We start from the raw sequence: 21442 nt of genomic DNA, 5'->3' as shown, positions 1-21442 counted from the left end.
TCTCAATCTCTATACCCAAACTTGAGAGAAAACTTGAGTTTTCTCTCAAGTATGCAAAATGACATTTGCAAAACAGATGTATCATACAAGAAAAGTATGTTCTAAATCCTAAAACAGGTACAGAAACTACTTTTGCAGATTTTTTTGTATTTAAAACATTGTATTTGGTCCATTCTATTCATGTATTCTTTCAAAATGAAAACAACTCAGAACTGCTTACTCTTGTTCCCCATGTGAAATGGGCAGTGACTTCTGCCACTGCATGTCTACCAAGCTAGAAGGTACTAAAGATCAGAAAAAAAAAGTTGCTATTGAAGGTACTCACCTCCAGTACTTCTGTATTGGAATTGTCAAACAGTATCAGTAACTTCAGTGAAAAAGCAGCTGATTTATTGCCTGACCAAATGAAAGTTGGTTCAGAAAGCCTCTGTTGTCCCTACTGATCTGATATTCTGGAGATAAAGACAACTCATTATTAACAAATAAAAAAGTGAAGTTTTGGTGAGTGGGCCAGAAAACCCAAGCAAATATTTCACCTTTTACTGTTCTAAGGCACAAGAACGATCATACTTATGAGTACTAAACCAGCCTTACTACCTTCAATTAAAAATGTAGGTAAAACACTGACACGTCAAAAGATTAAATGTCCTGGTGTTTCAGTCTTAGGTAATAAATGGTATCACAGGCATACTGGGAAGAGAGATGACAGCATGTTGTTTCATCATAGGGCAGACAGCAACTACGAAGTTAATATTAAAAGTGCTAACTTGGGACAGAGGCAGATAAGGCTCTCTTCTGGTGGCTGTTAGCTAAGACACCTTGCTCAGTAAAGTCAGAGCAGCAGAGCTCCTGAACAGCACAGGGATGAAAGTATTCAAATGTTTCCCAAAGCCTATTTTGTTGTGGCTCAGCCTGGAAATACTGTCTGATGTAACTGCAGGGAAAGTGGGGCAGGGGCAAATCTTGAGAGAGCAGAAATTCTCCATGCTATTTTGGAATATATAAAAATATCATACTCAGATGCTGTTATATTCCTGTAGTAAAATTGAAGATTAGAAAATGCTTCTTTGGAACTTCATCACAATTTCTTCTTTAACCTTGTGCAAAGGTGAGGCATGTCTCCAAGTGGAAAAAAAAAAGATGTTTTTCAAAAAAACCTCTTAAAGTTTCACTCTCTACAACTACCTGAAAGGAGGTGGTAGTGAGGTGGGAGTCACTCTCTTCTCCCCAGTAACAAGCAATAGGACAAGAGGAAACAGCCTCAAGCTGTGCCAGGGGAAGTTTAGATTGGATATTAGGGAAAGTTTCTTCACAGAGAGGGTGCTCAGGCATTGGAACAAGCTGCCCAGGGCAGTGGGGGAATCACTCTCCCTAGAAGTGTTAAAAAGCTGTGTAGACGAGACATTCAGTGACATGGTTTAGGGTGGTCTTGGTAGTGCTGGGGTTGGACTCGATGACCTTAAAGGTCTTTTTCAACCTGGTTGATTCTATGATTCTAAGAATGGGCTTTAAATTTTGTTGAGTTCCCGATTCCAGTACCTCAAGGAATATCTACATTATAGAATACAGTGTCATTTCTGGCTACCAAAGTCAGCACATGTATCATTCAAAAACAGAGTTTGACAGCTCACCATGTTGTGCTATTCAGGTACCTCTGACTGTGGAAACAATACCCTTATTTCACATTAAACTAGTTTCACACATTCCCTGTCTCCAATAAAAGTGGAAGGCAAGACATCTAAATAACAAAAAGACTTTTTTTACTTACATTACTCTAACTTTATTCTTTCCTAATTCTGAGCAATGCACAGCTCTGTCAGAAGCATGCTTCTGGTGTAAATCTGCATTCTGGAGGTAGCTTCAAGATTTGGGGGTTGTTGTTTGTGGGGTTTTTTTTTTTGATGAAATACAAAATACAAAAAAAAAAAGAAGAAAAACCAGTAAACCCAGTTTTCTTTCAAAAGTAATACTGACCAGTTTTGGCGGACTGGAACATTGAGAAAGCACAGACTACATCCTTGTGTGCTCAAATCAAGACGTGAAATCTTTCAAAAGTTTAACAATTAAGGTAGATCATCTGTCATTATGCTTCTTGGTGTGAGAAAGCAGTGCTGTTGGTTTTAATCTTGATCAGGTGCTTGACTGATGAGAAAAAAATCTGCTGACATGATGATGATTTACACAGGTACTACAGAAGTCAAAGCTGACTGTTACATTCCCCTTTCTGTAAGTCAGGAACTTCCCTGAGATTAATTCCAGTTAGACATAAGTTTAGCACCACTAGCAGAAGTTAATTAAGCGAATTGTTGATGCTTTTGCTTCATGTATTCTTAGTGATCTTAGAGTCTAATTACACCCTTCTCCATTTGTTTTTCGTGTTTCGGTGCAGTGAGTCCAGTTACACGTTACCTTTTTCCTTTTTTTTAACCTGTATATTGTGCCCGTTTTTCTTTATCAAATTCCCTTGCAATCTTTAAGGCCGTGCTGTTGAGTGAAACTGATTGCATATTACAGATAATAGTAACAATTACTCCTCTAGGTGGTGCCACTAGCCCAGTATCTGTAGCTTCAGAGTCCAGCTCTTCAGGAAGAATTAGGAGGACGCTACTCGCTCCCACTGCACCACCCGTATGAGATGCATAGTGTCTCTGCTGTCTGCAACAGCCACACTGCTGTTTTTTCTCTACTACAGCCCAAGCCATTGCATATTTACCATCCCTGTCCCATGATACTTCCGTTTTTGGCACTGGGGTCCACATCATTGTGACTGTTTCTGGTTTGAGGTACCCAGGAAGAAGTCTGCCTTTAGTGTTTTTAAATTGTCCAGCTTGATAACTGTACAGCAAGGCATTTCCAAACTTCAGAAGGTCACCTACTGATGAGAGAAAGCCACCACCAGCCCACTTGTAAGAGTTGTCCACATACGGTGCATTCACCAGCCGTCCCTTTTTGTTGTAAACATAACACCTGGAATTCAAGAAAATTCAACTCGTCATTCTCTGACACTATGCACAACTATTTTAAGCTACCTTAAAAGAGCAAACTGAGCATGTGCTTGTGGAACCTGAGAACTTCATACATCTTTCTTGCAGAAAAATCAACAAGAAATTTAGATGGGAACATAAAAATTAAGGTGACATCATCACCATCATTATCATTATGTTAGAAGCTTACTGTCAATAAAAGTACTAAGCCTTCTACTTTATGATTATACTAAGACTAAAGGCAATATACAAATAAAAGGTGCGACAGAAATCTATAGGTCAGCCAGCACAAGACTTTCCTTAAATCCCTGTACTGGATTTAAAGTGTTTTAAGAAAGAGGAATCCTACAACTAGCCAATGATTATCAGACACTGAGCTGAAGTCTCAGGTGACTGCTTGAAGACAGTAGCTTCCATTTGTGATTGATTTCTTTGAGAGCATTTTTGAAGACAAACTTTTAATAAGTTTGAGTCTCATTTTTATGAGACTTTTTCCATAACCTGCTTTTGTGATTCAATCAGAGTTTTTCTCCCCCACCAACATTTAACAGGTCACTCAATAAATCCATTTCAGAGCCAGCTCAGGCAGGCTGATAAAACACGACTGGAGAGAAGGGCAAGAAACTCTACCCTTATCCACTATACTGGATCCACTATATGCATTATCCAGATACATAAATTTATCTGGGTGGGGTTTTGTGTGCTTTAAGTTAATAAGAAGAGATCAACTGGTAAAGCATGTTCTGCACTAAACAGAATTTCAGTTCTGGTTAACACTGATACTACGCTTTATGAAAACCTCACGTTACTGAGATCATTACAATTCCATGGAACTCTTAAAAGGTCAGTATATTAAAAACCCCAAGGTCACTATATATTCTAACATAATCTCCTAGTTACTCCTCTAGTTTACTCTATTTCCACTTACCTGCTTATCTGTACCCAAAATAAATGCAGACTTCAGAGTCACCCCTGCCACTCCCCCCATATACACACTTCTAACAGGAAATACCTATTTCCTATTCTGTAATTGTACCTGCTAATTACAGAAGCAATGCTATAATGGCCACATAAAATCATTGACTAACTTTGAAATAACATAAACCACTTCATTTACAAAACAGGGAGGAGGGATAATCCCACATTCTTAATTGAGTTGGTTTAATAAAGATAGAGCAACAACTGTGGAAAAAAAGAAGGTTCATCCTTGCTTACCTTGCTCTGTTATATATCATTGCTTCGTTGTCATCTAGTACAGTTGACAGCATATCCAAATCACGAAACATTTTTAACATATAATCTGTAAATTTTTGTCCTGAAACTCTCTCCACAACGGCACTTAACAGAGTAAAGCCATAAGTTGAATACAAGAACTGACTACCTTGAAAAAAACACAATGAGAAAGGGGGTGAAAAAAAGAAGTTAGATGCATGATGTTCAGGTGTAATCTGAAGGATAAAATGTATGTAATCACATGTGCAAATAAAACTATATATAGCAATGAATAATCAATTGACATGGTCCTCCTGCACCCCCATTTTAATTGGATGTGAATCACAAGTTTATGATACGGCTCCCAGGAATTTCTGTACAGCAGCAGACACAGATGCTTGCTAAGTGCAGGTAGCTCCGAGAACAGAGCAAAAATCTCTCCAGGGACCTGCACGTACAGCCAGGTTTCATGCCAAGACGTGAAGACTGACATTTAATATCCTTCCCACAAGATTTACTGTGCCCCTGCTAATAAGGACATCTGGATTTGGAAAGCTGGAGCAAACCATAAAATTACTTCTTAGAAGATGCTCACCTACTGTGACTTACTTGCATATCTACACCCTAGAAATGAAAAGACAGGGGTGGAACTCGCTCAAGGTTTTCAAAGCTCTTGATAACTTTTAACAGAGCGGTTTTAGTTCTGGTTTTCTAGTTCAAGAATATCCTGTAAGATTATATGAACACTCACGTGTGTTATTTAAGACCATATATTTTATTTACAAAACAGTGTTTTTTATTTCATTCTTGCACTAAGAAATGTTTGGCACCAAGCTGCCAAACTGCCTACAGTCCAGACAGATCTCTTACTTGAAGGGGTTCCTAGAACTCTCCAAGATAGTAAGCTTAACTTCTCCCCCTTCATACTCCCTTCCCCTTAAATGCACATTTGCTGTTTATCAGCAATGCATATCTTTTGCCTTTTAACCTGACTCATTTAGAACTTGCAACTGAAACTCCTCAAAGTTCTCTCTAGAACTAGTTCCAACAATAAATAACCTCAACGATTCTGTGGTCTTTCTGTAGAATTTTTTAGCTCTGGATTAGTGCCTCACTAAAATGTTTGCTTTAGAATTGGCAAATTCAATAACTGGTATGTTTCACGGCACTTACTGTGTTACTTAGAAATAAGACTTTTTTCCAAGGAGCTCTACCTGAGGTCCCATTTTCTCTTTGTATCTGGGACCCTCTTATAATACCTTTTAAGTCTTGGCTACGTGACATTTTGAACTGGCTGGATTATGGTGCAGGTACACCATTAGAAGGTTCTATCATAGAATCCTAGAATGGTCTGGGTTGGAAAGAACCTTACGATCATCCAGTTCCAACCCCCTGCCATGGGCAGGGACACCTCACACTAGACCATGTTGCCCAAGGCTCTCTCCAACCTGGCCTTGAACACTGCCAGAGATGGAGCATTTACCACTTCTCTGGGTAACCTGTGCCAGAGCCTCCCTACCCTCCCAGTAAAGAACTTCTTCCTTATATATAACCTGAACATTCCCTGTTGAAGTTTAAACCCATCACCCCTTGTCCTATCGCTACGGTCCCTGACAAAGAGTCCCTCTCTGGTATCTGAATCTATGTAAGTGTAATTTTTCAAGTCAGTAGATTGGTAAAGGTATCTTTATAACAGTGTTACCTAAAGTTGAATTGATAAAATCCCGAGCACATTTTGGTCTAATTTAACAGAAACTCACCTGGTTTAAAGAATAAAGGATCATTTTTAAATATCTTCAGTGATTCAATCACACTTTCAAATTTTTCCTTCAAATAATACTCTTCTTGCTCAAATTCCCTGTCTCTCCTGCCAGGTTTTGAATTTCGGCTTTTTACCTCACCCTCTTGTTCTTTCCTTGGTTTGACAGAATCAGTCCTTTCAATCCCTTTGCCTTCTTTTTCTTTTTGTTCTTTATCCTGACATGGTTTTGTTGGTTTTAATGCTCTGTTTGCCTTTTCCTTTTCTTCCTTTACTTTTGTAATATCTTTTTCATAATGACGAATCCCACTCAAGTGCGAGACTAACAGTCTTGTAGTAATAGTGACCTAGGTAGAAAAGACAGCATTTAAATGTGAGCTCTCTTCATTAAACTTTATGATGCACACTAAATCACCAGAAAAGTAAAATTCAGCATGATGATGAACAAAGATGGAAGGACTTTTAAGTATCATATATTAAACCCAACTGAAATTGATACATATATATGCACACCCTACACATGTCATATAGAACTGAAGATCCCAATTTCCAGCATTGTTTTTTCAAGCAGCAAACATCTGTTTTGTGGGAATGGGTCCAGATACAGGCACCTGTACACGTATGGCTGTGCAGTGACAGGAACAGAAATCCAAACTAGTGTTACCAATGAACAGACACATACCTTTTCACCCTCATAGACTTTTTCTGGAAATTCAGGGACGTATTTCTGCACTGGAGCATCTAAATCCAGTTTCCCCTCTTCCCACAGTTTAGCAACAGCCATCATCGTAAGACACTTGCTAATGCTAGCAATCCGCATGATGGTCTCTGGCTTACATACTACACGATTCTCTACGTCAGCATAACCCAAACCTTTAAGAAAATAAAAACAATGTAAATATTTTGCACAGAGACATGCTGAATTAACTGCTTGCAATGAATAGATTTACTGGCTTCTTACCGTGTTTTTTCTCTAGCTAAACTGGGACATGAACTGGATTATCCCTGCTCCTGCTTCAATTACATTAACAACATTTTAATGTAGTAGGAACATTTTAATGTAGTAGGTTAATCAAAACCCATTGTATTTGCCAACGGGCATCCCAAATTACTGATCTAAGATTACAGACCAACCTAATGATAAATGAAATTGAAGAGTAAGCCAAAATTTATCCTCCCTGAGGTCAAATATTCAATGTAGAAGAACTAGAGACCAAAATCTAGACTGTACAATAACTGAAAATCATAAACATTCCTTCTATTGTTCTGATTTAATGGCTAGAACAGTAAAGGGTCTTGTTTTATCAATACAGAAATTGAGAAAGAAAATCACTCACAAACTCACAGCAGTTACCTATGCTGTAAAGCTTCACAAAACAGTCATGTAATGCACTTTGTTTCAGCACCACTCAGCACGACTTCAATTACATGACAGCTTAAAGAGTCTCCATACCAGTGTTTTCCTGTGCCACCAACCCACAAGTCTGGTAGCAAGAACTGGAATTAATAAGATCCCATACTAGTCTTCAGTTTGAGCTAGGTTTGAGGAAACTGTGCCAGGGATGTTGCAGCATAAAAAGCAGTGAAATGCATTAACAACATACTTGCACTTCTCAGTACAAGCAAGGCCTGCTCATACTGCAGTTCATGTGGATGCCCTCTCCTTGGCAGTGTTCAAGGCCAGGCTGGATGGGACTTGGAGCAACCTGCTCTAGTGTAAAGGTGTCCCTGCCCATGGCAGGGGGTTGGAGCTGGAGGAGCTTTAAGGTCCATTCCAACCTAAACCATTCTGTGATTCTCTGATTCTGTGTCTGTCTACATCAAAGTGTAGTGTAATAATGAACTGCTCATGCAAAAAAACACCTTGCCAAAATACAAGAAATAAAACAAATGACATGTCAATTGCCAGAGACCCTTATATGCAAAGCTTACACTCAAGTGCTTGCACGGTGCTTGTGAATGCAGATACTGCATGCCTCAGTGAAAACAGCTTCCAAATCTGAAATTTCTGCCATCAGTTTAGCAAGAAAGCAGGTCAGTGTCACGGTCACAGAACACAGCACCTTAAACCTCCTCCTGTTTTTCCCTCATGAAGAAAGGAGGAGGGCAACAAAATGAGCTGTGTTAGAGCAATGTTACCCACCTCCCAGCTGCCTTACTCAAGGCAGCATTGTTCTCTGTATCCATAGGCAGCAGGGTACAGAAAACTCTGCCAAGGCTTATCCTCCCACAAGTAGCTGTCTTGCTACTGGATCTGGCAGTCATGGTGATAAACCACAAACCTGGCACTAGTTCTCTCCGGCACTTTCCTGCATGTCAAGGAAGGGATTATGCAGAAGTAATAGGAAAACTTCTGTAATTACTGCCACGTAATTTGAGACCAGAAAAGCCACCTGAGTTGAGAAAGTTTGGGATTAAGTTTCTAGCATAATTTTCTTATTAGGCCACAGTACAAAAGGTACTAGAGGCTCTCCAACTCACTTCAGGCATGATGAAAGAGAAATGAAAACCTGTAATCTGTTTTATACATATATAAAAGTTAATACAACAGCTGTCAGAAAGTTATTATTACTTTGACTATTAAGTAAGGTCCTGCAGGGAGAAGAGTTCATTACCTCCTATACACAGTTCTACCAGAGCACTGTACAGTTCTATGCCTGATGTATATGAAGAGACTCATCTAACAGACAGTTGGAGAAAGGTTCTTAAACATAACCATTTGATATATACTAGCACAATCAGGAAGCTAATAAATTACCAACTTCTGGCAATTATTGAAGTTCACTAAAGAAATTCTCTCTTTATGCTCCCAAGGCTCCTGTTTCTGCCCCCTGCCCAGAGACAGGACATGAAGTGCATTAAATCCCTGTGTCTGAACTGCTCATTCCTAAAACTTCCATTGCTTCCTAATAGCATGCACAACTGCTACTCCCATATACTGACCTTCTGACCAGACTTCCTGTCCATCTACTGAAACTCCAACTAGTATACCTGGGATTCCTGCTTCATCCTGTCAAAAAATGCACAAAAGACATTAAAGGGAACCTTTACAGTTAAAAACACCATCTCACAATCCCTACAAATACAAAAGCCATCCCACAAATACACCTGCACGTTGCTGTTAACTGACATTTAGTTAAGCACTAGTTGGGCTGAACTGGTGTAAACCGCTTCCGAAAGCTCCCCCCCCCCAGGTGAAAGGCGGCTCGCACAGCAACAGACACGACCCTCGGGTCCCCGCAGCCCCCCTCGCTCCGCACCTTAATCCTCCGCACCAGGTCCCTGCCCCTCTCGATGGCAGCGCCGAGGCCCCGAGGGGACGGCAGCGAGTTAGGGTTCGGCTCCGCTTCGTCAGCCTCGCAGCCCGCCGGCACCTTCACCCCGAGCGCCAGCCCCAGCGCCAGTCCCCAGCCCCAGGGCCGCGCCCCGGCCCCCCCTGCCCGGAACACCGACAGCCGCCCCGGGGCCGCGGCCCGCCGCAGGACGCGCGCCAGTCCGTGCATGGCCGCCCCGCCGCCTCAGCGCTGCCCGCCAGGCAGCCACAGCCGCTCCCGAGCGCCTGCTCGGCCGAGCTCCGAGAGCATCGAGCGAGGGCAGCGGCGGGGCTCTCACGGCGCACCGGACCCCGGCGGCCCGCACTAAGGGGGCTCTCGGTGAACAACCAAGGCTGTCATTGCACTGACGCATGAGGAAAAGGCAGAAAGTAGATGAAGGAGAGGTCAAACCATGACATAATATCTAATCTTCTCTGCCCTCCATAGCAAAGGATTGCAGCATCAAATGAAAAAGCCTGCTGTGAAACATATGCCAGGCAGAGAGGCAAACACCCAGACAAAACCTTTTATAACTGCAAGGTTGTGGAAACAATGTTCTCACGGGATAATGGATAATTGGTACACGAACTCTGAATAATCCCCAAAGATACAGCAAGGCCATGAGAGGCCCGAGGAAGCTTAAGCAAGCAAGATAAGAAGCAGCTCGAATTCACTGAGTTATGAGAACTGTAGACTGCTGGCAAGCTTTCGAGGTCAAGTTCTCACCCCTGTGCTTAACCAGTTATATGTTAGTCACTAAGGGTCTTCAAGACATGTATCCAATCATAATATGCCGAATTACTGTAAGTGCATGTAAGAAACAGTATATAAGGAGTTAAGGCTTTGCAATAAACAGCTTTTGTCTGATCACATCGATCTCTGACTGAGTCCATATAGTTTCTGTGGCACAAGGTGAGCATATTTGATTAGTGAGGAAATGCCCAAGGCTTGTTTAGAGTTAAGTTTCTGCACAGAGCAGCACTGATGGCATAGCAAGTGTTCGCTCACAGAAATGGCTCTTCCATGTAGTTGTTCTCTTTAGACAGCGCCTGTGGAGCCATGACGATGCCTCCAACTGATGTGTTTAAACCATCTCAAGACCTTCCATGTATTTGGTTTCCAATAGGTCTTCTCTAATGATTTGAATTGTTGACTGAGCAGCAAGCTAGAGAGACCAAAGAGGCACCAGATAGTGGTATCATTACTCAAGAAGTCAGAAGGAAAGAAGGATTTTTGCTGCATCACAAGATTCAGATTAACAGGTAGGTAGCATGTCAACCAGATCCAAGTCCAACAACCAGGACTCTTGTGAAGTTTGCCAACCAGATGGGTCTGCAAATTTGGGATCCTTACATCAGCCCTTCATGACAATTAAAGAAAGCCCTCATTAGCAGTTTGCTTCAGTCTTTTTCTAGCTCTTCAGTCTTATTGCTCTTCTTTTGGATTTCAGACTACCTAGTCCCATAGTCCAAGTGCAAGAGGGGAGGACAGGGAAGGAGTAGTTTATGTGAGCTAAGCACACCATGGTCCATGAGCAGAAAATTGTAGAGGTGATACCAAAACCAGCAGAGGCCTTGGCATATTGTGGAGAACACAACATAGTCCAAAGAGCTGAGAGACAGTCAGCTCTCTCAAGGGAATGCCTTAGACTGGACTGTTCTAAGGACCTTAAACCCTGCAAATCACAGGGGTAGTTAGACAATGACATTAAACCCCACGTATGCATGTTGAAGGATTCCTGAACAACTAACAACCTTTAATGATGGCCACTCCATAAATGTAATACATACTGGGAGAGAACACAACAGCTTAAAATAATGAAAAAAAAAAAAAAAAAAGAGCCATACCTGTAAGCCAAAGTGGGGAGTCATTGCTTGTGTCCTTCTGTCCTTTCAGAACACTGCCTGTGCTCTGCTAGGAGAAAACTCTAGGATGCTAACATAGGAAGTTCAGCCTCCTTCATGTCCCATGACCTCAAAACCTGCAGGATCTGGCAGGAGGCCAGGCCAAATAGCTTTCATACGTGAAGTCAAATGCAGACCAGATGGTGCACTTTTCACTGCAGCCATTTATTTCTCAGTATTTTCTCAATAAAACTCCATTGCTTACTGCAGTACAACTTCATACCCAACTGGTACAAGATGCTGTATGTAATTTCTCATAACTCATTTTCACTCTGTTAAACTGCTTCTGGAAGTGTTTTGCAGCAGGATTCTCTGCATTCTTACATTAACCTGCTCAGCAGGAACACTTTTTGGCACCACACTTTTGAACGGGCTGAAGGCAGAAATACATCTCGGCATTTTTATCTGATTGCCTTAATGAAGAGCTTTGTGTAAAATCCAGCAGCACAACATCACCTGCTGTTATCTGTTACATCTTCCTTTAAGCTGTTGGTGTTGTTAACTTTGAGTTATCAGGCTTATAAGATTTGGAGATTTTTCTACTCCATCTGACAGCAATAGAAAATGAGGACAGCAAGCACAGTTCTGAATTTAACAAAACAACCCAATGTTTTTTCTTCTATCCTCTTTTATCAGTCACTCAGAGGTATAGGCACAGACTCTCAGCTGTAATCCATCTTCCTTAAGTAGCACAGCCAATAAAGTCCATCTGGAGACCCTTCTGGCATGGTGAAAAGACTTGGCATGGTTCAGCACTGCACCAGCTGACTTTTCCTCTGTTCTGTCTCCTTGCCAAGTTGTACTTACTGGATTTGAAAAGCCTGTGTGGGGAGATAGGCCCTATTCAGACGATAAAGGATGGCATGACACTGGGTCTCTCAGCAAAGCAGGGCTATGCTCACCTCAACGTGGGACAGCCTGAGAGTTTCATTATCAAAAAATCTTTAAGGCTTTGTAAACTTTGAGTAAGATAAGACTCAATAACACGAGACCTTTAAACAAAGTCCTCATGTATCTTCCTAGTCATCTTGCTCTTGTAGGCTACTGTGCTCACCAGCTTTTTCAAAATGGGGTGACTGTGTGAGCTGGGGAACGACAAGGTGGGCAGTAGCTTTTATACTCTTTTGCAGTGGTGCAGCTCATTGTCAAAAGGTGCAACATGCTCATTCTGCTGCTGGTGGTCAGCAGGATGTGGGAACATCAGGCAAATCTTGAGGCTTTATCAGTATTCCCTAAAACCTGACTCTGTACAAACAACGCCATCACTTATGACAGTCCTCCTCCATTTCTGCAAGTACTTCTGTGGATCCTGATGTCTCAGCAAGGTTTAACAGATGTTATTATGGTTGCTTCTGCTTGTAGGCCTGTTCTCTGATCTCAGTATTTTTCAGATGATCATCTAATCTGCTTTTCTGACTCACTGACATGAGAAATGACAAATTCTACAGTGACATGCATGAAAATTTAACATTTCCATTGAAATTGAAAAGATGGGCAATGTTTTTTAGCAAACCACATCTGAGATTTGAATGACAGGAAACAAATGACAACTGTTAGTATTCCCCTGATAAAGGGCTGCTGACTTCTGAAATCAGAAGCCCAGCTCTGCCCTTTCATCCTATTAAATACCTACTAATTACCTATGTAACTGCTACAGACCCAGACTGAAGCTTGGAGGTTAGGTTTGTAGGAAGAGGCTTTAGAAAAATGTAGGAAGTAGCAGTATAAGGACACTCCTTTGTTTTCTTTGTTTGGATTTATTGTGAAACAATGAAAAGTCCCATTAATCCAAAGGACTCCAATTATTCCAATTGAATTCCAATAATTAAAGATTGTAACTTCTGCAAAGACTTCTGGATCTAAAAATGTTGAATCTAATGTAAAATAATTAAGAGCTAAAAGATAAGATTGTCAAAAAGGTCTGTTGTTTATATTTGCACTAGATAAAATGAAGAAAAACAGGAAAGCAGTCATTAAAAAATACTACGTTTGCATACATTGGCATAGGGGAAGCTACTGTTGATGGAAAACGCAGAATAAAGTGATAATGGTTCCCTTGATCACACTCGAGGTTTCTACTTTCAGGAAAGACTCTTGAAAACCCAAATTCTTTCTGAATTTGAAAAGAAGACAAAGGGAATGTTGGAGATGAATCAAGCTCTGCTTTCTCTCTCTCTTTTCAGAAGCAAGCAGTAGATGGCGGTAGGAAACCTCATCAGTGCAACCAGCTGTTAGCAAAAACGGTGATTCCAGCAGTGGAATCTCGGTTATCACAGTCTCCCTGAATGGAGTTGATACTACAGATTCCTCACCCATGTACACTTTTGGCTTGGCTTTGGTCAATATAGCAGCTATCAGTATTATTATTTGCTTATCAAATAAGATACAACCTGAGTGAGTACAGTAAATGTACCATTCTCCCCCCTTAATGTCCCTCCAACACGTTAGGTGAGAAACATTTATCAGGAATAAATCTTCAAACACGTAAGATGTCTGGAATAGGAGAAAAAGTAGCATTAAAAACTGTGGGTCTTTAGACACTGAGATCAGCTCTGCTTGAATTATGATTCCGATATCTGTTAAAACTTCCTGAGGGATTTAGTTAAACATGATGGAACTTTTTCTACATTACATGGGAACACTGATCCTGTTGTGGTCACACTGTGCCCATGTCCCCATTACCAGTTAACAGACAGGGCACCAGTGGTGGTCCTCAAGCTCAACTAGCAGCCTGGCCCTGTCCTACAAGCAGCAGCTCAGACCTAGAGGCTTGCGCAGCACAAGTTAGTCACTTGTTAGTTCCCCCCTGCAACAAACACACCATAAATGGGACAAAACTCTCCTGAATTCACTCCCTTTTCCTGTGTACTTAGGATATGTCACCTGGGAATCATATACTTCTAGTAAAATAGAATATGAAAGAGTTTTATAGTGCCACTTTGTTACTGCCTTAGCTTTACAAGTTGCATGCAGCCTGACACAGTTCCTAGAAACAACAGGATGAGAGTTTGGGAAATATTTTGCATGCCAGGGGAAAGAATGCTGGAAAGACCATGCTGTGGTTACAGACCAGACAAAGGGCACACACACTGCTTTTTCTTCTCTGCAAAAACATTAGTTTTGACTTGTTTCTCAGTGGTGATTTCCTCATACTTTTAATTCAGGGCCTAGTTTAAACCTCTTGGACTCAGAGGGAATGTAACTGTCACCAGCTGAAAATAAGTAGTGAAGGAACATTTGTGAAATACATCAGTGTAAAAAAAGCACACACCAATCCCCTCCCCCCCACAAAACACCCCAAAGCCCACAACCAACAACAACAAAAAACAAAAACAAAAACCCACATAAAGAATTATTTCCTGTTTTTTCCTAAAGTTATTCTCCAAGCAACAATCTCTTCTGGTAGAAAAACTGAGCAGACAGAGGACTGGACAATTGTTACCCTGAGAACTGGCTTCACATCTCTCATTAAAATTCAGTTGTTGTGCATAACATTTTTGCCCTCCAGCTTTTCTCCCCACTCAGTGGGTAGAGGTACAATGTACTATGGAAAATAATGGTTCACATAAGCACTACACACAATGCAACAGGTACCAGACAGCCCCAGTGTCTTTGACTTTTCCAAGTCTATCATTTTACACTTAAATATGTTGTTTCAAAGCAAAGTAACAAATCACAGAAGGTGTAAAACACCTTTAACAAATCACAGAAGGTGTAAAACACCTTTAACAAATCACAGAAGGTGTAAAACACCTAAAAGATTAAACCTATTAACCATAAGTTATCATTCAGAAGCTCATATGCCCAAAGATAGAATTGGAAAGTGCAGGCATTTGAGAAAGCTTTCTGGTTTGCTTTAGGAAGAGCTCCTCACAATTGGGTGACAATGCTTCTCTTTGCACCCTTCCTCCCACATATATAAAGCTCAATGTGGTAGTGAGAACTCTTGACAGTGTTGACACTGGTGTGTTATCAGCATTATGTTCAGACTAAAGCTAAACCACAGCTACCAGGAGGAAAATTAACTATCTGAGCTGAAACAAGGACACGCTGACTTACTCTGGAGAGCAGCAGACCAAGCAACTGCTTTCAGTCATCCTGAAGTGCTGAGGTCAAGAGCCACCTCCACTGTAGGAGTCTACAAGCCAGGAAGAAAATAAACAGGCATGTTTGCTTTGACAGATTCAGCAGCAGGAGGAAACATGTTTTCCCAGGTTTTGTATGTGAATGTCCAGGCATATTGTTGTGTGAAGAACACAACCCTGATTTGCATTTACGGTCTGTATCTGCTCTTCTAGATACAGGTCTCTAGATCCTTCTCAGCATCTATTCTTTTTTCCAAACTATTTAACATTATTTGAAGCTGTAACATGTTTTTACTGGTAACTATTGACATAAGCAAATGATTCTCTGCAGTTCACACCAAATACTCAGCTACATGCACATGCTGGGTGCCAGCCCATTTCCCACACATTCACTGCTATTCTAGTGATCTAAAGATCTAGTGATCTCACCTACCTATGCTGCAATTACACCTTCATCTTGCTCTGCAGACACATTCAGAGCCACTGAGAACTGAGCACGGATAGCTTGTGAAACTGCACAGGCTAGTGAAAAACAGGAAAAGGCCTCTTATCAAATTAGTAACATCTCGGGTATTTGGGTGGAGGCATTTGGCACTGGGCTTGCGTATTCTTATGGGAGTGAGTCCATGCATACTACAAACTCCATTCCTTTGCTTCGTATTATTGTTCCCAAGTTGAGACATGTTTCAAAAGAGCCTCTCTAAAGATGTGTAAGTGCACAATTACTATATGCTACACAGATCAGTAAGACGGAATTTTACTCAATCCCCTTTCCATACATGTAAAATAAATCAAGTTGATGGCAGTTACACAGATGTGTGCTGCATTAAGATCACTGCAAAACTAAAGTAGGCATCTCTTTTGTACCTTGCCATGCAGAGCTATGGGAAATAACTAAGACCATTGGAAAAGCCTAGGATGACTGACTTCTGCAGTAAGCACCAAGTGTGGGCCAGTTTTGCCACTTGGAATAACCCATCAACTGCTTGAGTTGGAAATACTATCAGTTTTTTCTTTGACCTTGAACCAAATCAAACCCAGTACTATGTTTTAGATGCTATATACACTTTGCAATGTACAGCAGTCTATGTCAGGTATGCATAAACACACTTACAGTCATACTACGTAGTGTGTATACATCACCCAGAACAGTTTTACTACCTGCATACTTGTCTTAATGTCTGCCACTCAGCTTCAATTCTTGTCATTCCTTCATCTTCAATTAAAACAATAATCTTGTAGTGAGAAGGTAAGCAAGGTACTGCTACCTGCATCAGAAGGGGCTCAAAGTGCACTGATGCTGGAGGGGAAGCTGGCACCTACTTAACAGGTGATGACATTTTTCCAGGTGGTTTAATGAAAGCCAACAAGTTCCTACTGGACTCTGCCTGTCAAATTCAAAGAGCAGGTGTGAGTAAAAAGCATTTCTTACACAGACAGCTGGTGTTCTTATAAACCCTCAAACAGGAAAATAAAATAGAAACTAAGAGAAATCACCACCTTGTCTGAGAAATGTGCCTGTAGCTGAAATGGAGTGACTCAGTTCTGTTCACAGAGCAGTAGAGAGAGTAAGTTCTTCATTATTGCTTCAAAGGCAAAACAGACATGGGGAAAGAGGAACTGGGAAAACAGATTTCAGAGCTTTCTGGGTTTATTGTAGTTTAAATAGGGATTTCTGCAATCTCCCACCTTAAACTGTTCAGTGGCTTTGAACATCAGTCTCTTCCTTTAGAAACTGAAACACAGCACTGCAATCCTTACTGGGGACAGCCACTGGGTATTTTAAACCTACATACCTGATGTCACAGCAGCTGAAGACCCAGCAGCTATGATGCAAGAGAGAACTTCTCATTGTGCAACGACCATAAAGCTCAATTCTACAACACTGAGACTTTGTTCTGATGGAGTTGTTCGACTAAGTCTTAGTCAAACAGGCAGGCCTGAGCTCTACATACACCACACAGCTGTATGCCCGAAGGTGTATGTGGGGTTTGGTATAACCATCTTCTTTAAAACAATTTAGCTACAATGACACAAACTCCTACACAATCTGCACTCAGTTTAAACTTGGATTTTATTGATTTCCCATATTAAATCCAAACCATTAATAGCAAGCAGTTCACAAAAATAATGGATCTGGAGTAAGCCCTTCCTATCAGTTCTTTGCTAGCTGTAGTGTTCCTAATGAAGCAGCACACAAACTGATGGGGAAGCAGAGGGAAAAGCCAGCAACCCCATTGCTCAAAGGGCAATAATCTCTGCTTCTCCTCTACAGGCCTGTGTCCCTTTTATTTCAATTTACAACAGTAAGTCTCAGCACAGAAAGCCTCCCATGGATTAACAACCAGTTTGTGTCCTTTGGGCTGCCTCTTGTATCCACAATCATTTCCACCCAGTTACTAATCTCCAGGAAATGCCTTGCACTCATACATGGCTGCATGCGAGTGCAATAAAAGCACACATGCATTTGCTACATGTTTGTTAACTGCTGAAAAACAGCAAAAAAAATGGTGATCCTTTTTTTCCTTTTGAAGTGTCATGATTTCCTGGTAAAGGTAACAGATACTAAAATCTGAGCACAGAAAACTTTAACCCAGACTCTGCCAGTATGGCAAGAACCACTGAGAGGAAGGATTTTTATTGATTTTTTTAAGGGAAAAGCTCCTGCATATTGTACTTTAAACCCAGATGTGGGGTGACAAAGAATTTGCTGTTACCTGGACTTTGCAGCCACCTCCCTCTGTTGGCAGAGGAATGATGTGGCACAGGAGCAGGACAAAGTAAACTATGCAGCAGCATCTAGAGCAGGAGGCTTTATTCTCCTGTAGATCAGCTTCATGCTCTCTCTACCCTCCTGACTGGCCTTTAGTCCACATGTGCAATTCTATCTTCTTTCCCTTTTAGCTGCTTTCGTGCCTAGTTCACCTTCTAGATACGCTTGTCTTCCTGAACAGCCTGCACAAATGACATCATCCCATTAGCCTATTTCATGGTCTTCATGTGTCTAAAAACAAATAAGGAAGCAGTACAGCAATCTAGATAAAGCGTGAAGAAGTCTGGCAGGCCCTTGCTTGCTGGCTATAGGAAACCATAATCCAGGAAAGATTCGGAAGCGTTTTCACAGGCTGTTTCTCCAAATAGTGTTTTTGTCAAGAGAAACACCCAAACTATTGGTGGACTTGCACACAAATGCTCTATTTTTGAACTGGAAATGTCAATGCTATTGTGACCTGAGCAAGCTAAAACAACTTACCAGGCTTTGCAGTTTCACCTTCCTGATTATTCTTTCACAAATTCTACTTGTGGAGACACCAGACCTGCATGATTTCCTCAGTAGCATGGACAACTATCACTACACGTTAGACCTTGGCAGATTTTATCCAAAGAAATAGTTTGCCATGAGCTTTGGCAGGGCTGGGTCACACAGGCACTTCCTTGACATGCGGGCAAAAAATGACAACAGTGTTGATGCAAGGAATAATCCTGAGAAGCAGCTCATGGTCAGGCCCTGGAATAGAAGGCATTCAAAATACTCTGCAGGATCGAGGCCCCAAACATGTTTCATCCCTTTATAACCACAAGCTATATATTCTTGTTGTACACAGATGAGAGATGTTAAGGTGGGATTTTGTGGTGGCTCTATTTTTTTAGTGACAATATGCTGTTGAATCTTTACCCAGTCATTCCTCAAACCAGCAAAGAGATAGGAAGAAACCAGTGCCAAGGTACCCTCAAAGGCCATTAACATTCATATGCAAAATACTACATCATGTCCTTTCATTTCAGCAAATTATGAGTGAAGCAATAACAAAGGGTCTTTATGTGTCTCCAAGACTTCTATCTGCTTCCATTTCCCATTGTTTCTGCTCTCATATAAATTAACTAACTGGGACATGCAGATTGCTCACTAAGCTGCTGTCATCGTGGGGGTATCCTACATTTATGGAACTCCCAGCAACAGCTTAACAATTAGCAATGCTATGACTTACTAGATAGGTTTGCAACCAAAGCCAAGAAGATTATGTAAACTTGCATAGGTTTTCCATACCTTGGAAAGAATACAATACACACTGAAGAAAGTATGTTACACACCTTACGTCTATTAAAATGAACTATTCCTGTGTTCATTTTCAATAAAACTCAGTGAAGATAAAAAGCATTATTCTCATCTTTTCCACTGCTTTGACCTTTTTCCTGTAATTCTCACCTAATCTTTCAATGATGCTCCTGTTTTATTAATATTAAAACCTCAGAAATTAGAAGAAAAAAAAAAGGCCACACAAAATGAACATCTGTGGATAAAAATACTCTGATTTCCTAAGTGCTGAGCCATTTAAAAAGTACTTTCCATCATGGGTTTTAAACGTTTTAGTTGGCTAATCCCTTTCTTCTTTTGCTGCTATTAACAGGCATGGCAGCAGTTGTAGACAGCCCAGTGTAACAGCATTAGCAGTATAGCAGAGTTTGCAATTTAACCCTGATTATGAGTAGCATTAATGACAGCAGCCATTGGTTAGTATGCACAATAATTTACAGGTTCATATTTCTCACTCAGGTGCTAGGGCCCTGAGAGGCTGTGCTCTTTAGGTGCTTGCTACTGCTTTAGTCTTCTTTCTTAAAGAAAAGGGATTTGTATGTCCTTATCGGTTTCTCATCCCATTCAACAGCTCCTGAACTGAACAACTAGTTTTGACCACACAGAACTCTAAAAGCAGAATTACATTTCTGCCAGTTTTGTGAATGTAAGGGAGCACTCAGATAGAAAGAGCCTGTGTATGAGCGTACTGGTGGAAGGCCAGGCACGCCCTGCAGCAGGCCTCGCATATTGTTAGACATCAGAGAAATCCCATGAGGGAGCAAGAGACAACTCAAATGTCTCAGGAACTGGAAAAAAAAACCCCATTGCGAGCTCACAACCAACCACAAGACATGAATCTACACAGAGGCAGGTTTTGCCAGTTCTGGTGCTCTCAGAACTACTCATTTCATTGAGAGACAACAACTCACAAAACAACCAAGACAATTACATAGCAAAGCTGCACAATAATGGTGTATTTCAAACTGCAACTTGTGTTTTTGCATTGAAGAAAAGGGTGAGTAGCTCACACACCTCTTGAGGAATGAGGAAGGGTTCTGTAATTTTACAAGTCTGTTCTACAACATTTCAGACAAAGCAGCTGCAAGAGGAAGAAATGCCCATTTCTTTGGAATGGGGTTGAGAGCCCAATTTATTCATTTTTACAAGCCAATACTTTCTGCCTTCACTGAGTTCTGCCTAATTAGGCACCGCATACAGAGAATCCATAATGGGCAGTGGCTTACGATACATGGTAGAAACAGATTTTCATGCTGCAGCAAATACATCATTATCCCTATTTATTTAATGTGTCTGTTGCTAGTCAGCAAAAAAATGCCACTCAGTGTAATTCACCATTATGGTCACTGCTCCCTTCAGCTCCCCTTGGAACTGGAAAGCTTTTATTTACCTATTAAGAAGCTTTATAGATTCATCTGCAACAGTGCACTTGAGGAAAGCCTATTCTACAGGTTTGGGGCTTTTTTCAGATTAATTCTTATCTCCTTGCTTGCACAGGCTTGCCCTGTGAACGATGACATGATCTCAGTAAGAGACATGAAAACCACAGCCTCCTCCTTACCCTTACACAGTTAAGAGGTGAATTCAGATGCCCCAAACCACAAAGCAGTTTGCGGTCTCCTGGAAAGCAGCAATTCTAAGCAACCAACAAAGGGTCTGACCTCACTCAGACACATTGTTTAGGACCCAGCACAGATCATAGGACCATAAAAACAATCCGGTGGAGCAGGCAGCACACTGGGCTGTGTCAGACTCATGGCCAAGTGCCAGGAACTCCTGTTTGGCTCCCAGCACAGCCTCCAGCTCTCTGGGTGGCCTTCGGCCCTACCCTACAAACTACTATCCAGCACAGCACTTCCTACAGGAAGCAGCCCTACTGACTCCAGCAGCACCACTCAGAGCCACAAACATGTGGAGGCTTCCACTCTTAAGAGCCCAATTACATGAGTTTCCACCCTTGTGCTAAGAAAGGAGAAAGAGATGACAGTAACTTACCTCTGCACAACTCTTACTTGGAGCTTTAGACTGTCAGCCTCCAGTACCAGCTTAAGGAGGAGCCTTGTAACGTGTATTTTGCTTCCCCAAAAC

The 21442-nt window shown here is 41.3% G+C and overlaps 1 protein-coding gene and 1 long non-coding RNA gene across 2 annotated transcripts; both read right to left on the bottom strand.

The window, feature by feature from the left end:
• Positions 1-1926: 1926 nt before the first annotated feature.
• LACTB (lactamase beta) lies at positions 1927-9473 on the bottom strand. The gene is made up of 6 exons (XM_061347650.1): positions 9216-9473; positions 8899-8965; positions 6638-6828; positions 5957-6302; positions 4200-4365; positions 1927-2967 (listed from the first exon to the last, which is right to left on the bottom strand). The coding sequence occupies exons 1-6, from the start codon at positions 9456-9458 to the stop codon at positions 2424-2426; spliced, it is 1557 nt and encodes a 518-aa protein (XP_061203634.1). The 5' UTR covers positions 9459-9473; the 3' UTR covers positions 1927-2423.
• Positions 9474-14506: 5033 nt separating this feature from the next.
• LOC133209163 (uncharacterized) lies at positions 14507-19493 on the bottom strand. Its single transcript, XR_009724621.1, has 3 exons — positions 16420-19493; positions 14927-15311; positions 14507-14866 (listed from the first exon to the last, which is right to left on the bottom strand). It is a non-coding gene; the product is annotated as an uncharacterized LOC133209163 (long non-coding RNA).
• Between the last annotated feature and the right edge of the window lie 1949 nt (positions 19494-21442).

This window comes from Neopsephotus bourkii, unplaced genomic scaffold (assembly GCF_033783945.1).
Source record: "Neopsephotus bourkii isolate Nb327-2 ecotype Australia unplaced genomic scaffold, CSIRO-AGI_Nbou_v1 NB_318, whole genome shotgun sequence".
NCBI lineage: Eukaryota > Metazoa > Chordata > Aves > Psittaciformes > Psittacidae > Neopsephotus > Neopsephotus bourkii.
Note: the sequence above shows the minus strand (reverse complement) of the source record. Positions and strands in the feature narration are given on the sequence as shown.

Bases quoted from the DNA above. Each gene is read 5' to 3' on its own strand.
- LACTB (XM_061347650.1), bottom strand. From the start codon at position 9,458: ATGCACGGACTGGCGCGCGTCCTGCGGCGGGCCGCGGCCCCGGGGCGG. The intron at 6,303-6,637 runs GTATGTGTCTGT...TTTTCTACCTAG, and splicing joins AAGTCTATGAGGGTGAAAAG to GTCACTATTACTACAAGACT. The intron at 4,366-5,956 runs GTGAGTTTCTGT...GTTTTTTTCAAG, and splicing joins TCCTTTATTCTTTAAACCAG to GTAGTCAGTTCTTGTATTCA.